Genomic DNA, 16972 nt, shown 5'->3' with positions numbered 1-16972 from the left:
TTATAAATCCAACGCAGGGACATTTATTGTATTTCTAGAACACTAGTTCAGGTGTATGGCTTTATAAATTCTAAATTAGGAAGGTCCTGCTTCAAGGAAATGAAACAAGGCGACACAAGATTAAAAAACCACGAGACGTGGTTGGTTCCCTGATTCTGCAATGAAAACGACTTCATGAAAACGTGATTTTAAACCAAAACCTTTAATCACAGTATAAACACCAACAAATGACAAAAGTTAAGGGAATTGAAACAAAGATTCAACAAAATCCCTTGGGAAAAGCCTGTCTTCCAGCAGGGCTTGAACCAGCTGTCCAACAGCCAGCTGCTGCAGAGACGCTGTCTCAGGTCCATGTGGACACCACCGACATCAGACTTTGACACGGGGAAGTCCTGGGCCTCCAACAGAATGTGTTCGGCACAGCCATGGCGGAGGGAGCAGTTTACTTGGACCTCTGCCTCATCTTTCTCCTTTTTCGCTTCAGCCTATCGAAAGGAAGGGTTTTAACTGAAGTAATCGCCAAAATTGACTTGACTTTACGCTGCAGCATGTGAAGCTCTTACCTGCGCATGCGCTTCTTTCGCCACTGCAAGACAAGTTCGTTAATCGAGATTACAATGTATTCATTTCTCAGGAAATCTTAGGCATTATCTGATAACTAGAGAAAATACCTAAATATATAAATTAGCATAAACGTAAAACTGACTTGACCTGGTCAAACTTGTAGCTAGCATGTTTTGGCATCAACAGAAAACACGATTATTTGCTGGCTATACACATTAATAAACAAACCTTGGCTCTCATGTTGAAAGGGGGGGCTGTAAAGAGAAGGAGACAATGAACATTTTAATTCGATGGTGTCAAAAGAACAAGATTAACTTGGATTTTCATACCAGCAAACAAGGCTTCACGTACCGACAGCTAAGGAACCGACGCTACAAAGAACGTCAAATTATTGCGACGATAAGTGACGTTGTGTGTCTACGTCACTTTTAGTGGACCACGACTTTAATGTCCGTTTTTAAATCATTATAAATTAAAGCTGTTTACAACAACGCAAAACGACCTGGGTCTTGTTTTATGCTTTAACTGCTATTGTTTTGTGCATTTTGTTTTTAAAAGTATTTAGAAATGCACCTTTTTTAGGTAGGGTTTTAATATGGAGCAATAAGCGGTGACCGTTAACACGTCGATTTATATCATTAATTTACGGTTACTTAAAACTATGTTGAGATTTGTGCCAAAAGTGCTCGTTTCAGATATAGATGAAGTAAAATGAAAAAGCTCCGATAGGTACGACATCTTACCTTCCAGACAAGTTATGTGACAGCTGGCGTTGATTTGCGAATAAATACTGTAACCCGAAAAACGTATGAGCGGATTTTAACTAATTTTTCAGGAAATTATAATGGCCTTTTAGCTTTAAAGATCAAAGATAGGGACTGATCATAAAGAAACCTACAGGATGTAAGAAAATAATTGTTTTTTTTTTTAAACAAAAACTGTCATATCTTTATAGATTAACCCATATCTTTTTGAGAGTAAATCAAGCTTCTCAACTTGGTGATGCTGAATAAAATAGTCTCTAAAACACAACTCCATGAATGATGTCAGGTGGCTTTTTAATGTTTCCAAAAATAGTCTCTGAAACTGGGATTTGTTTTACAAAAGCATCCATGTTTAACAGGTATGGACTTCATGTAAACACAGACCATCAGACCCAGCAGTGGCGCTGTAAAAACTGAACGCTGAAGCCTTGGCAGGTTAGACTATCACAATCTGAGAAAAAGAAAAACCAAGCAGGCCTCAAAATGTCAGGTTTAGAAAAGATTAGCAGAGTAACCTGCAGTAGGTGGACCAAAGCAGTAGTAGTTACACTGATTAATGTCATGCTTCTGTGAATGGTGACATCTTGTTGCACATTTCTGCTCGGGTGTTTAGTTAAAAACATTTCAAAAAGGCTGTATGCTTATGACCTCAAAGAAACATAATGCCACACAATATTGTACATCCAAAATCCTTGGCTGCTCTGGGAAATTTATTTTATTTTCCTTTCTGTTTTAACTACAGTTACCATGGAGAAAAGTGAAGACTCAGAGTAAGTTAATTGGTAAAACGTGCCAGTCATTGTTGGCACCAAATATCCTGTTCATTTACAGAATTTGGTCCACTCCAAGTGTATTTCATGGCCAGTGAGAAATATTTGGGGTATGCGTGTTACTGTCAAGGTGGAAGGACAATTTTGGAGCAGCATCATCATCCCAGACTGACATCTATAAAGAATCGGAGGTATTCACAGCAGCGATGGCTGCAGGTGCCTTAGATAGCTGGGAGAGTAGGACTGGTGACGTCTGTTGTTTGAGTCATCGTATAACTTGTAGAAGGAAATCTATTCGGCAGCTTCAGTCTCCATTGCCTGTCCTGTGGCACTCTCAGCATTTTTTGAGGCCTAAAAAAAATTAAAAACCGATGAGTGGAATAAGTTCCGAGCAGCATTCATTCCCGTTAATCCCACAGCCCAATGACTCACCTTCTTTTTCTTCTTCTTCTGAGTCTTACGACTGGCTGAGCTTTGAAGCAAGTTCTTCAAAAGGGGGATAAAGACTTATTAACATCAGAGCAAGACATAATGGCTCTAGAAAAGCAAAGTCAGCAAAGCGCCCGCTACATTGGTCCCATTACACTAGTACTTTATTTTCAGGAAGTGGATGAAATATTTCATTAATCAGAGATATTTCACCTTCAGCTCTGGGTCCTCCACTTTGTATTCGGACTTGTACAAGTCCGGATCAAAGAGGCTGTTTGTGATTCGCAGAGGTCCATTAGCCATCAGGAGCACAGTGAACTTAAACTGGGCGACAAATTCTCCTGGAGAGACAACAGAAGATATTATTTCTGCAAGGTTTTCACATTTCAGTGAATAAAGACAGGTTTGATGACTTGTTCGCAAGGTGTTTCAGTGCCTGTCGATAAAACTTAGTGGATACTAATGGCAGATGTTAATTGGCTCACATCATCTTCAACTTAGAGTTGCAGCCAATTGTACAGACAGCTGATCACAGTGATTGGTCTAGACTGCAGAAAGTCAATGTTCAAAGATCAGTAAGACCTGTAAGAATAAAGGATTTGCACCAACTGTTCTTGTGCATACTATATTGAGGACTAAATGATTTCAAAGGAAGGTTTTAAAGTTAAGTGTAGAATTGGTTCAGGTTAGGGGAACAGTTTGGGTGTGATGTTAGGAGCTCGGGAATTTATTGCTTCTATCACAGGAGACAGTAGAAGTGCAAGGGTGTGTGTGTGTGTGTGTGTGTGTGACAGAGAGGTTGGTCACCTTCTTTCTCGTACAGCACCGTGAACGGCTGCAGAAGCTCATGTTTGGCACACTCCACCAACCCCAACCTGGCTTTGCTCTCTTCCTCAAATGCTCTGAGCAAACAAAAAAGTTAGAGCCACAACCATGTGGTTGTTGGTCACATGCATACACTGTGCAGATGTGGTCACTTTATGGTCTAACAACAAAAACTATTTCTTCTGTGGAACAATGGCAAAAGGAAACACTGGTACTAGCACAGATCTCACATGTTCAAGCCAACAACAGGTTTATAAGGTTCAAATGGTCATATGATCATTTTTCTGCTGTGATCATTGTCCTCATAAAATATATACAGGAGCATTGAAATTGTCTCACGTAACATTAAAAATACTGGGGGAGGGGGAAAAAAGTAACCTCAGAGTGAAAGGCATCGTATCGAAGCGCCTCTCGATGTCGCTGAACAACATGCGGGATGACTTCATCTTTAAGCCGTACACCTTGTTGGGGTCTCTTTTGTAAACAGTGGTCCTCTGACCCCCGTCCTTCGCCTGAATTTAAAAAAATAATAAACATTTGTCAAGAAACACCACACCCTAGTGCTACAGTTTCAATACAAGCATTAAAGTCTAGCTCAATGCTCCCTCTCACCTTCCCTTCTCCAGTACTGATCAGCACATCCACCGCATAAACCTCATGCACCTCAAACTCAGCCTTCTCATGGTCCTTTCTGCAAAACCGTGAAGACAGAAATGATGCACTGATCAAGTCTGATCAGACTTAAAGAAAATGCACAAAGGTGAACCTACTTCTGCTGGTCTGTTGGATTCTGGATGATGGTTTTCTCTCCATCGATGACATGTTGCTTGAGCTGATGGGACAGCATGCCTGCAACCATGGCAACAGTCCCACATTTATTCCCCATTGTTTAAATATAAACTACTGGCATGCAGAAGCGCAAACTGTTCAGATGTCCTCACCCTCAATAGGGGCACATTTGAAAGACTTTGCAATCTTGTTCCAGGCTTCTGTCACCTGTGTGTTCTAATAAGGACAGCAGGGTTATCGGATGAGTTCTGCACAGTGGTACTGACAGTCAAACATATGGTGTCTTTATCAGGCAGTTTGAGCACTAGTGAACTCTTCTTTGCTCCATTACAACCGTGTACTAGTCACCTGGTTCCCTGGTTTCACAAGGCGAAGAGCAGCTTCAGCACAGAGGTGAGCTGCCATCATCAGGTCAGCCTTCCTGCCAGTCTGAGGGTTGTCCTAAATTCAATCATTTGTAAATTGTTAATGATTCCATAAACCATAAACTGCATTGAAATGATGAAACTCCTGAATAAATGAATGTAGGTTGATGCACATATGATTTGGGACTAACCTTGGTCACTCCAACAATTAAACTGTGAGCCACATTTGAGATGAAACCATCAACATGAACGCCCAGATCACTGTTGGGGGGGTGAAACAAAACAGAAACAAGTGTTATGCAGGAACATCTGCGTGAAAATAAAAGAATAGAATATAGATACCAATTTTGCAACTTACATTTTGACAAGATCCCCATCTTTCAGAATGACATTGGGGTCACTCTTCACAGGGGAAAAATGGCACACGCAGTTGTTCACAGACACACAAGTTGGAAAAGCAATTCCTGCAAAAGATAGACAGTGAATGAGGAGGGTGAAGAAGCAGGAATAACGACGTGCCGCAGGAAATGCAGACAGTTACCAACCTTTCTTCATTTCTTTTTCCTTCTTGAAGATTTTCCCAATTTCTTCCATGATGTAAGTATCTCCCTTCTCGCACAGGCTGAGCACGGAGGTCCCTGCCACAGCTGCCTCCACTACCATCTTCAGGGCACCTGCGGGAGAGGAAATTGAAATAGTTCCAAGGGTCTATGAAGGTTGTTGGTTTTCCTTGTCACTCCATTCTAATGTATTGGAACCACGCACATAAATGAGTAATATTGTGAGAGTAAGGCCTTCTACATGTGAGACTTGTGTAAACTTAATTTACAACTTGCATTGAGTTGGGAAAAATCATTTTTAAACCGTATGCTACTTTTCCTCTTTTTCATATCATTCACTACTATTGCAATGATCACCGTATGTTTGACCTAACGGAGTTGAGTAGTCGATCTTTCCAAGAAATGACACGACTCAAAAGTAGTCTTCGGCGCAGATAAGAAATTTATTTCTATATTTACCAACTGCGACTTTTAATGTTGCAAGGTATGGAACTCACTAATGTATTCACTTTTGCATTGTCATCTCTTATGGGTTGAGGCTAGCTTGCTAGCAAGAAACTGCTACCAGCTCAGACAGTTAGCTCCCCAGCCCTTCAAGAAGATAAAAAAGAAATATGATATTTATTCTTTGTTTGCCATTATAAAGTCCTGTTGAACAGACGAGTTTGTTAGGGATTTATTATATCCAAGATCTGCCTTTTTATTTGATCCGTCACCAGTACCATTGTGGCACATGGCACGGTCACTGCTTGAGTATGACGAATGCTAAATGACAGGGCTAGCTAACAGACGAACCGTGACTCTTTTAGACAGAGCGCTGAAGCGCCGCGCCGACTTTTAACTTACGGTTGGCAATATCGGCCCCCATCTTAAATTTGGTGACCACCAGGTCATCGGCGATGGTCTGCTCCTGCGTCTCGTCATCTCCAGACATTTTGGCAGTGAATCCGCAAACTCAAAGTAGCTTTTTTTGCCCGGCGCTACACAGGATCGACCACGCTGTTCTCTGCACCGGCGCGCTAGCTTCGTCACTCTGGAGTCAAGATAGCAATCGGCCTCGCCCTGTTTCACTCGGGGTTTGTTTGGTTATATTTTCAAAAATGCTGGTCAAATTAGATTGTGAGATTGAAATCCTAACCATCAGCAAAACGGACATTTACACTTAAATTCGAAACAAATAGTTATCACGTATTTAAAGTTTTCCCTTTTCAAGGTTTATTGATGCCACTGTTAAACTAAAACGGAAGTATTGATGGATTCCTCTCGAGTCTGTGATATCTCTGTCCACCTTGGACTAAACCGCGCGCTCTGCCTCGCGCTACGATAAAAGATTATGTACAAGTTAAATTTTTTTAACGAAAGAAAGAAAAAAGTAACTTTAATTGTATGTGCTAACCAGGTTGAGGGCGTAGTGTGTTGCATTTTTAGGATTATTTTCTACATTTTGAAAAAAAATAAAATTAATTGACCATATTTCCATTTTTAATTTTTGTTTAATTTCTATCATGACAGAGTAATAACAATGACACTTCACATAGCATACATTCACAAACTATACCTGCATATATTCTAAAATAAATGTAAAAAATGGTTTGCATAACCACTAGTTGTTTATTTAAGTTGTTATAACTGTTTAAAATATTCTGAATTAATGAGATATGCTCATCGAATCAGTGAATGGTTACAACAATAAAACGTATTGACTTAATTTCTGATGTTACTCACCTTATTCTTAATAAAACATCAAATAATGTTTAGGTTTACCCTTTCTTTGAGGTTTTATACCTTGTTTTTTCTTTATATAAACAATTACAGTTATATGACGATAACATGAGATCCAGAGTCGCAATTTTTTTTTTATTAGAAATTAAGGGATACAGCAGAGAATTGTTGGAAAAAATTTAGAAATGTACTAAGTGCCACTGGGGCCATGGTTCTGCCCCAGTCTCTGGTGTTAGGTGCGTACAGCATCTGGCTGGAGGAACAGTCTACTGTGCCAGTAGTCTGGGTTGTCAAATGACGTGTTACCTCCAGGTTCTCCCATGCCAGCGCAGACCTTAATGTATTCCCCGATGCCTCCACACCTACCGCTGCCTGCATCTTCGGGACAGGTCCTTCCTTTCACCGGGAGGTTCTGATAATCCGCCTGCTCCCATTGGATGGGAACCACACGCTGTATAGTCATTTCCTCGTACTCATCTCCGTTTTCATCGTTTTCATCTCCAACTTGGGGCACATCTGGCTCATCTACTGACACACTACTTACGTTCACCTGAAGTGGATGTTCTTTATCTGTGCATTTGTCTTCTTCATCTACCTCCTTGTGCTCTTCTGTCAACACAGCCATTGTATGATCGATGTCCATAGTCCCCCCTGCACACGCTGCATCAGACTTCTTTGCTGGATTGTCTTCTTCTGTAGAGTAGGAGCGACTGATGTCCATGTATTCATACCTGCATTTCACTTGTGCCTCCTCTCCTTGCTCATCAACAGCCTTTGTTTCATTCCCAGATGGGCTGGTCAGCTGATGTGTGGAATCTTTTTGCCCATCTTTGTCTTCTGTATTTGTAACATCTGACCCCACAATTTCTGTGCTGTATGCAGGTAATGGTGCCAAGATGCTTGGACTGGGTAAAGGTGATGTATTGTGAGAAATTATGGAGGCATCGTCAGTGTCTGAACAAGCACCAGACTCTTGTCTCATGATTTCATACTCCTGTGAGTCTTTCAACGCCATTGGAGACAAATTGTTCTTGAGTCTTGAGCTTCTTTGTAAGCCTCTACAGACTGAGTAGAAGATCAGATACATTAACAGTGAATAATTCATAGTCAATACGATTAAACACTCATTTTCATGAATCTTTGAGCTGATACCTCTCTCTGGAGTGATGGGTGACCCAGCCAGAACATAACCGAACGGATCCACTTCATCCTCCTCATCTGCTGCCCACGGCTTAAACGATGAAGGACTTGATGCTGTGGAGAGTTTCCTCTGCTGGCCACCTTGAGGATTCCCCCTTTCTGAGCCAAACCTGACCCTGAAAATGCCAGCGCACTGTGCTCCATCTTCACACAGCTCCGCCTCTCTGCTGCTCCTCCTGAACGCTGACCTGTCCGGGAGCGTCCTCACTGAGCTCAGACGAGACCTCTGATACCACAGCTGAAAGAGCGAAAAATAACAATATTGATAAAGCTAGTCGCTATATGTGGATGAATGTGCCAATTGGATTTCTTGAGATGAATGAGTCACACCTGGCGTATAGTGTCCACTGGACTAGGGGACATCGGCAGGTATCCAATATGTCCGCCCTGAGAGACAGCACTCTGAAAAGCAGGGAAGAAATACTGCCCCCTTGTCTCTGATTGTGTGTAGATGACTACAAATCGTATCGGAGCTGAGTCATTACCATGTAGGAATTAATTTGAGATGGAGACGTGCTCCAGGATGGAGAGGGTTGGAGGGAAGGAGTAGCAAATCGGTCCCCCAGTCCCTCCTCTTCATCCTCCTCCAAGTCTGCCTCCAGAAGACCTCGCTCTGATCCCCTTCGGAGGAACTCTCCCATCCCCGAGTCCTCTCCTTCCATCTGCAGAACACCAGGAGGAGAGTGAAGGTCTCGCTCTGCAGATATACGGTGGAATAAGTGATGTCACTAGTCTCACCCTGATCACCAGATATCTCGGCGGGTCTCTTGCCATACGAGTAAAGTCACTGGCTAGCTCTTTAAAAGTTGGCCTGATGTTTTCATCGATCATCCAGCCTAAAACAGACGATAAATTCTTCATTTATTCTATTTATGTGTGGTTGGTTTGGCAGGTGCAGCTCCACTCACATTTAACCATAACCATGTATACATCTATGGTACAGATGGCAGGTTGTGAGAGTCTCTCGCCCTTCTCCAGCAGACTCGGTACCTCTTGAGGCTGCACGGATGCATATGGCTCTGCCCCAAATGACATCATCTCCCACACCGTCACTCCTGTCCAGAAGAAATTTACAACAGCTTTAAAGCAGGCACTTCTGGCTACACACACACACACACACACACACACACACACACACACACACCCCTCACCATAACTCCAAACATCACTTTGATGGGTGTATCTTCGAAATAAAATGCTTTCAAGCGCCATCCATTTTATGGGTGTCTAGGAGAAGAGGTAAGGGATAGATAAATCATGTAAATGTGTTCCATGTACTCCAAAAGAGTCTGCACCTCACAGTGAATACGCAATCGCGACCTTCGTTTCACTGTAGACGTATTTCTTGTCATCTGGATAAAGGAGGTCCCCCATGCCGTAGTCGGAGATCTGGACCTGGTAGTCATTCTTCAGCAGGATGTTGCGAGCAGCCAGGTTCTTGTGGACCACGCGGTGCTCCTCCAGGTAGTACATGCCCTTAAACACAAACGTACCCTCATGCGTTTGTCTAGAGGCTCTCTAAGTCTAATTTCTAGCTGTACTCACTTTGGCGATCTGGACGCACCAGTTGAGCAGACGCTGGGGGTCCAGGCTGGTCTTGTGCTGTCTGATGTGTTCCAATAAGGAACCATGTGAACTGAGCTGCGTCACCAGTTGCAGACAGGTACCTGGACATATCCCCAGCAGTCTAACAATGTATGGGTGGTCCAGACTGCCCATGGACAGCAAATGCTATGCGGAGAAATATTAAACGCCTCATTTTATATCTGCAAACAGACATTTTCATTTGCTGTTTTCAAGATGTTCCAAGTTCTGATTCCTACATCAGTGATCTCAGTGAAGGTCTGTCGACCTGAGCTGTCCTGGATAGTCTTAATGGCCACAGGGATCTTCACGGTTTCTCCCTCTGGTATCCAAAACCCCTTAAATAGACAAAATTGTAACCATACAAACTATTTACATTAGATGACAGGGATCTCTAAAAGAACATTTAATAAATACCTTGCTGACTGTACCAAAAACTCCTGAGCCCAGGGGTTTGATTTTCCTCAAGTCTGAGGGCTTCAATATGCGGGCGTGAACTTTGGTTCCTTTCTCTCCAGGCCCCAGTGGCTCAAAGCTCTGCTAATTATACATTTCCCAGATGAAAAGCAAAGCAGGAGTAACTCTTGAGGCAGGTTTTGTCCAAGGCCTCACCTCTCCACTCTCCAGATACCTCCTCATGGCTCTCTTGCGGCGAATGGCTAGACCACGATGGTACAGCATGCCCAGAAAAAATAACACCAAGCAGAAAATCAAGCCAGCGGGGACCCCTAAAGCTATACCTGTAATCTGACCACTGCAGAGACAGATATTAGCATCACATTTAGAAAAACATACAGAAATCTGACAATCACAACAGTTTTAAGATGTGCTGACATGTGTTAATATTTGTAGCACTCAGATATTAACTGTTATTGCTGGAAATCACATTTTTTTCTCTATGATTTTTTTATATTACAGTGCTACAACGATAGATACACGTTTAGCTGCAGTGATAGCCATTAACAGAAAGGTTTTAGGTGCACAGCTGTGACTTTATCGAGTTACAGTATGTGCTGAGATCAAATCAAGTAGTGTAATGTGTAATATTCGCCAGCAGGGGGCAGACTCACCTACTAATGGTCAACCTCGCTGCCTCCAAACAGTCATTTAACCCAGGGCCTGAACATCTGTGACACAGAAATGCAGAAATGTAATCATCAACTACACGATTAATAAATGTTTGTTTCATATGATTCACACTCAGAGTTCACACCCAGTCTCACCCCTGCATGCAGTTTTGGTGGCATGGCTCACAGTGACCCTCCCTGTTGGGGAATTTAAAGATCAGCCCCTTCTCGCCATCATTGACCCCAGCGGGACAAGACGACATGCAGTAGGGGCCATCTCGAAACTTGGTGCATGCCATACACTCATCTGCACCCTATGATGGAGAGAAACGCAATGAAATGGAGGATGAAATGGGAACATGATATCCAACATTTGTGCTGCTTTTAATCTATTCTTCAAATAATTGTTGAATTGAGTACGATGACAATTACCGGTCCAGTACAGCTGGCTTTCCCAGTCTGAGGCTTACATTCTGGATGGCAGGCAACACATTCGCCATTAAGTCCTGCAAATTCCCTTGGAATTCTGGGAACAAAAATATGCTTATTTATCCAAAACAAATACAACACTTACTGACTTACTCAGACTTACTGACCCAGAGTTAAAATGACAACCGGCAACACACGTGCCATGGCGACTGTAGTTCCTACAGGAGAGACACTGATCAGGCCCAGGGCCCCAACAGCCAGAGTCCGAACACAGCGGGTCACACACGCGGCCGTCTGCAACTGGACACCCAACAATGCGATGAAGAATCACAGCAACACCCAAATCGGCTGGAGTTTTTGTCAGTCTCTTATTTATTACGCGCACCACATTCTGCCATTGGCCTGTTGCTGTTGAGGCTGTTGGCCCGGACTCTGCTGCCCCTGAACAGCTGTGTCCAGTTCACCGTGTGGTGGTAGCACAGGTGGGCGTTCTGACTGATGTACACGCTGCCATCGCTGATCTCCCGCAGGGAGCGCAGACCCAGTGAGGTCAGAGTGGGGATGCGCATCACCATGAGGGAAAATCGCCTTTAAAGGGCACAGAAAGATGTGTTAGCTTCTCTCAGCATGCACACTGAGGCCGATCCGACATGGCAAACTTACCTGAACAGAGACCTTCCTTGAATGGTGGTGAGACTTGAAAAAACAGACAGATCATTCAGCTCTTTGGGCCACGACTGGATGTTTAATATATCTGACAATAAAACAAAGGAAAGCAGATGATTGGGATGTATATTCAATTGAAAAATGTATTTAATGCATAATAGAATGCTTGAATGATGTGTAAAAACCTGTTATCTCCCTGACAGTGCGGAATACCTCTAGCTTTTTGGCATCCAGAGGTGGCACTTTTTTAAAATCATCTCTGTGGGGAATAAAAATGCACGGCGTGAGACACACTGCGGCGTTCTCTGAGATTCACCAGGCAGCGGCAGGCGGTTACCCCAGAATCCCCGTGACCAGGAAGTGGAGGCTGCCCTGGATCTTGGTGCAGTTGATGAAACTGTCAATGTTGCTGGAGTCCACGGTCTGTCTTTGCTCTGCACCAGTGCCTTCACACACTGCAGGGATGGACACGCACCAGCATTAGCCGTAACGACTCAAAGAAAAAAAAAATCACCTTTTTTGTATTACTCAACCTTTTGGGCAGAGTCCACTGCAAAGTTCACACTGCCTCTGGCTTCCTCGCTCCACCTCCATCTTGTCCGGAGGACAAACACTCACACAGGAACTTCCATCCACCACAAAATGAGCTGCAAGGAAGAAAAGAAAGAAAAACATACTGTCCAAAAGCGGTGGCTAGAATTACTGTATCAGAGAGGTTATTTAGAGGTCACTCACTGGGGCACTGGGAAACACAAATGGATCCGTACTGGTATTTAGCATTTGGATTAGTTTCCATTTGAAACGTCTGCTTGTTATAGATCAGAGTCTGAGGACACTGAGGAACGCAGGCGCCAGAGTCATTGAAAAGTCGACACGCCTGTAGAGAGGAACACACGCATTATTACTTTCAGCAGGTGTTTAGTCATACAGCAAATCTCCTTAAAAAAGGGATTATTTAATGAGAGAACACCCACAAAACAGTCAGTATCCAGAGGGCCTTTACATCCTGCCGCACATTCTATGTGACAGCAGTCCCTCGGGCTCGTCCCGAAACAGCGGTCGTTGCACTGCGGAGCGCACACCGTCTTTGTCACTGTGACAGACAAGCAAAAGGAGAAGAGCAGAGGCGCTGTTAGCGTTAGCTCTCTACTGTCAGATAATGGAATCATTCTGGGAAGAAGAGGGAAGCAGGAAAGGTAAAACCGGGCACTCACAGATCTGACACTGGTCCTTGCCCGGGCCCCAGCAGTAGTTTCCACAGGACTTGTGACACACGCCTGAGAGGGAGCGAGTAAAAAAGATGGGAGCACACAGACTTTGATATGCAGCAAACTTAGATCTTCATACACACACCCCTCTCTCCATTACACTGGATTTCAATGGGAGCATCGTTGTTCCTGATGATATCCCGCCAGTAGACCCAGGGGCCGTATCTCAGGTACTTGTTGTTGATTATTTGCACTCCTCCATCGAGAATTTCTGTAAAGTGATTTGTGTTGAGATAAAAATAAACTTTTCTTATTAAGTATTTCATAATTAGCAGGCGCAAAAGGGACCAGGTGATGGACCAAACACACCCCTCCACCCTCTATACCCGTTAGATTCATGAGACCGAGCTGGTTCAGGCCACTGGGGCCGTCCTTGGGGTAGTTCAAGAAGACAGAGAGGGCAAATTGCCTCTCGTAAAGGCTGTTTCCTCTGATGACTCGCAGTTGTCCCAGAGGAATCTCCTGAAAGTGATTCATTGCGATGAGGACATATCCGGTCACCTCACGAATGGTCTGCAGGGGGAATAAAACCAGTTAAAAGGGACAGGTCCACTTAACAACCGATGAAAGGTGGCAGCATTTTTACCTTGAGGAAGGAGAAGTCCCAGTTGCTCTCAATCTGAGTGATCTCCAGGTTGCCCATGATGATCTCGCAGCCTTTGTAACGGTCTTTATTCAGATTGTACTGATTCTCCTGGGAGCCTGTGGAGCTCAGTCCGTTCTGCGTCCCGGGACACACCGCTGACACACACGGAGCAATTAGGTCCATAGATTAGGTTTGACAAAGAGAAATGAGACGCATGCCGATGATACAGATCGGGCTTAAACGCTCCAGATCCTCTGTGCTGCTGAATACTTTGATGTAAAACAGGGCAAAACGTTGAGGCTGTAACCCCTCAAACACAGAGCAGTCCAGGCCAGACAAGATTGGAGGTTGTGGGGGGCTACAAGTGAACTTTAGACAAAGTGGCTTATTGTGATGAAGCTATAAATGTGGACAGTGTGTCTGAAGAGTGATGCAGTGACAGACAGTGGTGCTGTGTGTGTGTGTGTGTGTGTGTGTGTGTGTGTGTGTGTGTGTGTGTGTGCTACATGTTGCTGAGATCATACAAACAGACAATGGCCCATGTGTGAAAGGATCCATCCTGGAAATGGAAGAGGGCATAAACACATCTCCCAAAGATTAACCAAATCTGCCGAGGGTTTAGATGCTAAACCTTCAGATTACGCACATATAACAATGATGGATTTTCAATTTAGCTGGGAAATATGCAGAGGTGAATACTAATAGAGGAATGAAACCTTTATATGCCTTTTCTCATTTAGCTCACTATTTTGGACCCTTTAATGACACAAAAACCCGATTTTTCTAAAAATAATATTTAAAAAAACCCTACAGACAATGAAGAAAGCTGCACTTTCTTGAAGATATAATTTCTATGTAAGACTCAGAGGCAAGGTGGTTTTTAAAACCACTTTCTAAGTCAGTGTTTGTCGATTTGATGAAGTGAGATTGTCCTACCTTCTTGAGTTTGGGACGATGCTGCTCGCAGCCCCGAAGCCACGCACATAAATATGAGCCGCCACGCAAACATAGTGAGTTTCTTTAGTCGATTATTTTCATCTCTAAAGACTTTAAATTGCCCTCTTTGCGAAAAGGGAGAAAGCGTAATAAAGGACCCCGAAAATGGCAGTAGAGGAGAGTGGCGAACAAGTGGCAGTTTATTTTGATGTGATGGGTTTTCCCTCCGGAAGAGAGAGAGACGTGATTGGTCAGCAGCTCGACGTGTTGACCAATCACAGGCTGGTCCGTGCACCTTCCAGCATGCTGTGCGGCTGTGTGGAGAACATCTGCACACGTTCTGTAATCAAAATCATAACAACACACCTAAACAAGACACCATCATATTGATTTAAGTGAGACATTCATGATTATGTTCTCACAATATCTAATGCGCATGCCCAGACTGAACACGGACCCTATACGTTCCTGTATGTGCAGATATTTTCGGTTTTATGTTGTCAGCTCCTGTTGTAGTCTCCCAGTTGGCTGTGAGTGGCCGCACTGTTCCCCCAAGTAAAGGACATGATTGTCCCAGTGGCCCTGTCAACTGGTTAATCACTTCTTTGATGCATATGGAGCAGCGCGCTACAATGGCCGCATTGTCAGACGGTCGAGTGACTTCTGAACCCAAAACAAGAACACGCTTAATTTGGAGAAATGTCCTCGGAGCAGACCAGATTCCCCCAAAAATGTAGAGACCGGTCTAATGGATGATATTAGCCAGTGCTGCTGACAGATCTAATCTTAATCCGAGTTTGGGATGAGATAATGATGGTTATTAGGAGTAGTATAATTATGTTAAAATTCACTACTCATGAAATGCGGAAATGTAAAATTAGTCGAAAACTGAAGTCAGAGAACACACATTGAATCTTAGAAAGCCTTTTGACTTGTTTTAGTCGTTACACATTAATAGTTAGCGCTGTGAAGGTGACGTTGACCGGAATATCCAGCAGGGGGAAACAGAGTCCCAATATTCCTCCGAGGTCAACTCGGACACTTTGGAAGCGACATTAACGTTTCAGCAACATTTCGACCCACGCACTTTCTAATCAAGCAGATTGATGTGAGACGTGTTCACATGCTGAGGCTGTGGATTTATTGAAAGTGTTGTCATAGCTGGGACACATAAACAGCAGATTTTGCCCGTTTTTATGACACTTGAAAAAAAGTCTCTTTTTGAAAATGTATTTTCACATTTCATGGAGGGGTAGGTGGTGGCGGTAGTGGGGGATTTCCCTTTTGTCAGGTCGGGAAAAGTGGTTTTAATAAAGGTCTGATGCCTCTATGGTTTCCGCAGAGTCTGGCGCTTTCATAGTGTCACAGTGGTGTCAGTCTCGGTGTCAGCCCTGGTGGCCCTGTCCCTTCCAAAAAGCGAGCTCTCAGGAGGGCCTGCTGTGGCCTTTTGGAGATGCCACTCCCTCCCGGAGATTGATGAATTGATTGTCGGGCTGCTGCCAGTGTGTCTGTGCCCTGGGCGAAGGTGTCCCGGTTACGGGTGGGAATCCCAGCTATGGCATCCTCCCTGGGGCTACTATTGTAGCCGTCCTGCAGGGGGCCCGGGGGGCTGTTGGCCCCCGAAGCAGCCCTGACCCACATACTGCTGTCACACCCCTGGAGACACAGTAGCGCGCGCTCCTACGTGGGGCTCCGATTGGCTCAGACAGAATGACTCTGCTTCGGAGAGCAGCAATTCCACAGGGAAACTACCTGATTGTGCCAAACCTCTCTTGATGGCAGCAGTTAGGAGGACCAAAAGGGAACGCTGACATAGATCCACGTCCTTCCCTCCTGTCTGATCTGCTCTTTCCATGCCCGTCGCCACCAGCGCACGTCCGGTAGTCCAGCTTGGAAAGGGGACTGTTTAAGTCTTGTTTGGCAAAACTTACATGATGTTTTCAATTAAATAGCGAAGAGAAAAAGCTTTGAAATCCTTTTCCATGTAACTGGAAACTGTCAAAAAAACCAAACTGTATATTTTAACATGAAAACTTGTTATTATTACTTAGTATTAAGGCCCCTTTGAGGTCAAGAAAGCACATTCTTATTGGAAGCAAAGCGTGTGTGCTGACAAGATGAAAAAGAAGGCAAAGCAAATTTGTTTTGCTCTGTTTTTATTGATTCCTTCTTCACGGATGTAGTGCCAGAAATCAATAACCATTCAATTCAATTCTTTTGCAGCAGTTTGTGTGTTCCCAAAGGAATTCGCTCGCAGTTTGTGTCATGGAATAAACACTCAACTGGAAAGCTTTGCTTGTTTTTCAATATTTATCAGGGCGGACGCGAAAACAGCCGAGGCCACCGACGGTGGTGCCGGAGCCTCACGTTCCGACGGAGACCTCCTGTCAAAGACAATTCAACCACTGGCAATATGTAAGGCCACAAACCACATCAAACATAACAGGG

General features: G+C 43.9%; 2 protein-coding genes across 4 annotated transcripts; both read right to left on the bottom strand.

The window, feature by feature from the left end:
- Positions 1 to 183: 183 nt before the first annotated feature.
- Positions 184 to 6094, bottom strand: pa2g4b (proliferation-associated 2G4, b). Of its 2 annotated transcripts, none has more exons than XM_057041383.1 (16): positions 5913 to 6094; positions 5052 to 5180; positions 4865 to 4970; positions 4698 to 4767; positions 4490 to 4582; positions 4294 to 4357; positions 4123 to 4201; positions 3965 to 4043; positions 3731 to 3864; positions 3335 to 3429; positions 2741 to 2868; positions 2531 to 2584; positions 894 to 2449; positions 793 to 818; positions 564 to 586; positions 184 to 485 (listed from the first exon to the last, which is right to left on the bottom strand). In XM_057041383.1, the coding sequence occupies exons 1-13, from the start codon at positions 5998 to 6000 to the stop codon at positions 2390 to 2392; spliced, it is 1179 nt and encodes a 392-aa protein (XP_056897363.1). In that variant the 5' UTR covers positions 6001 to 6094; the 3' UTR covers positions 184 to 485; positions 564 to 586; positions 793 to 818; positions 894 to 2389. The 2 variants fall into 2 exon arrangements, with proteins under 2 accessions (XP_056897363.1, XP_056897364.1); XM_057041384.1 differs by having other exon boundaries at positions 916 to 2449.
- Positions 6095 to 6904: 810 nt separating this feature from the next.
- On the bottom strand, positions 6905 to 14728 carry erbb3b (erb-b2 receptor tyrosine kinase 3b). 2 transcript variants are annotated; one of them, XM_057041381.1, is made up of 28 exons: positions 14525 to 14728; positions 13589 to 13743; positions 13329 to 13515; positions 13088 to 13213; positions 12949 to 13011; positions 12709 to 12827; positions 12470 to 12611; positions 12268 to 12381; positions 12072 to 12189; positions 11920 to 11993; positions 11732 to 11822; positions 11454 to 11656; positions 11236 to 11368; positions 11072 to 11165; positions 10796 to 10953; positions 10643 to 10699; positions 10185 to 10326; positions 9990 to 10112; positions 9812 to 9910; positions 9534 to 9719; positions 9309 to 9464; positions 9140 to 9215; positions 8897 to 9043; positions 8727 to 8824; positions 8474 to 8650; positions 8319 to 8390; positions 7941 to 8226; positions 6905 to 7853 (listed from the first exon to the last, which is right to left on the bottom strand). In XM_057041381.1, the coding sequence occupies exons 1-28, from the start codon at positions 14595 to 14597 to the stop codon at positions 7021 to 7023; spliced, it is 4302 nt and encodes a 1433-aa protein (XP_056897361.1). In that variant the 5' UTR covers positions 14598 to 14728; the 3' UTR covers positions 6905 to 7020. The 2 variants fall into 2 exon arrangements, with proteins under 2 accessions (XP_056897361.1, XP_056897362.1); XM_057041382.1 differs by having other exon boundaries at positions 9990 to 10109.
- Between the last annotated feature and the right edge of the window lie 2244 nt (positions 14729 to 16972).

Source organism: Takifugu flavidus, chromosome 8 (genome assembly GCF_003711565.1).
Source record: "Takifugu flavidus isolate HTHZ2018 chromosome 8, ASM371156v2, whole genome shotgun sequence".
NCBI classification, from domain to species: Eukaryota; Metazoa; Chordata; class Actinopteri; order Tetraodontiformes; family Tetraodontidae; genus Takifugu; species Takifugu flavidus.
Note: the sequence above shows the minus strand (reverse complement) of the source record. Positions and strands in the feature narration are given on the sequence as shown.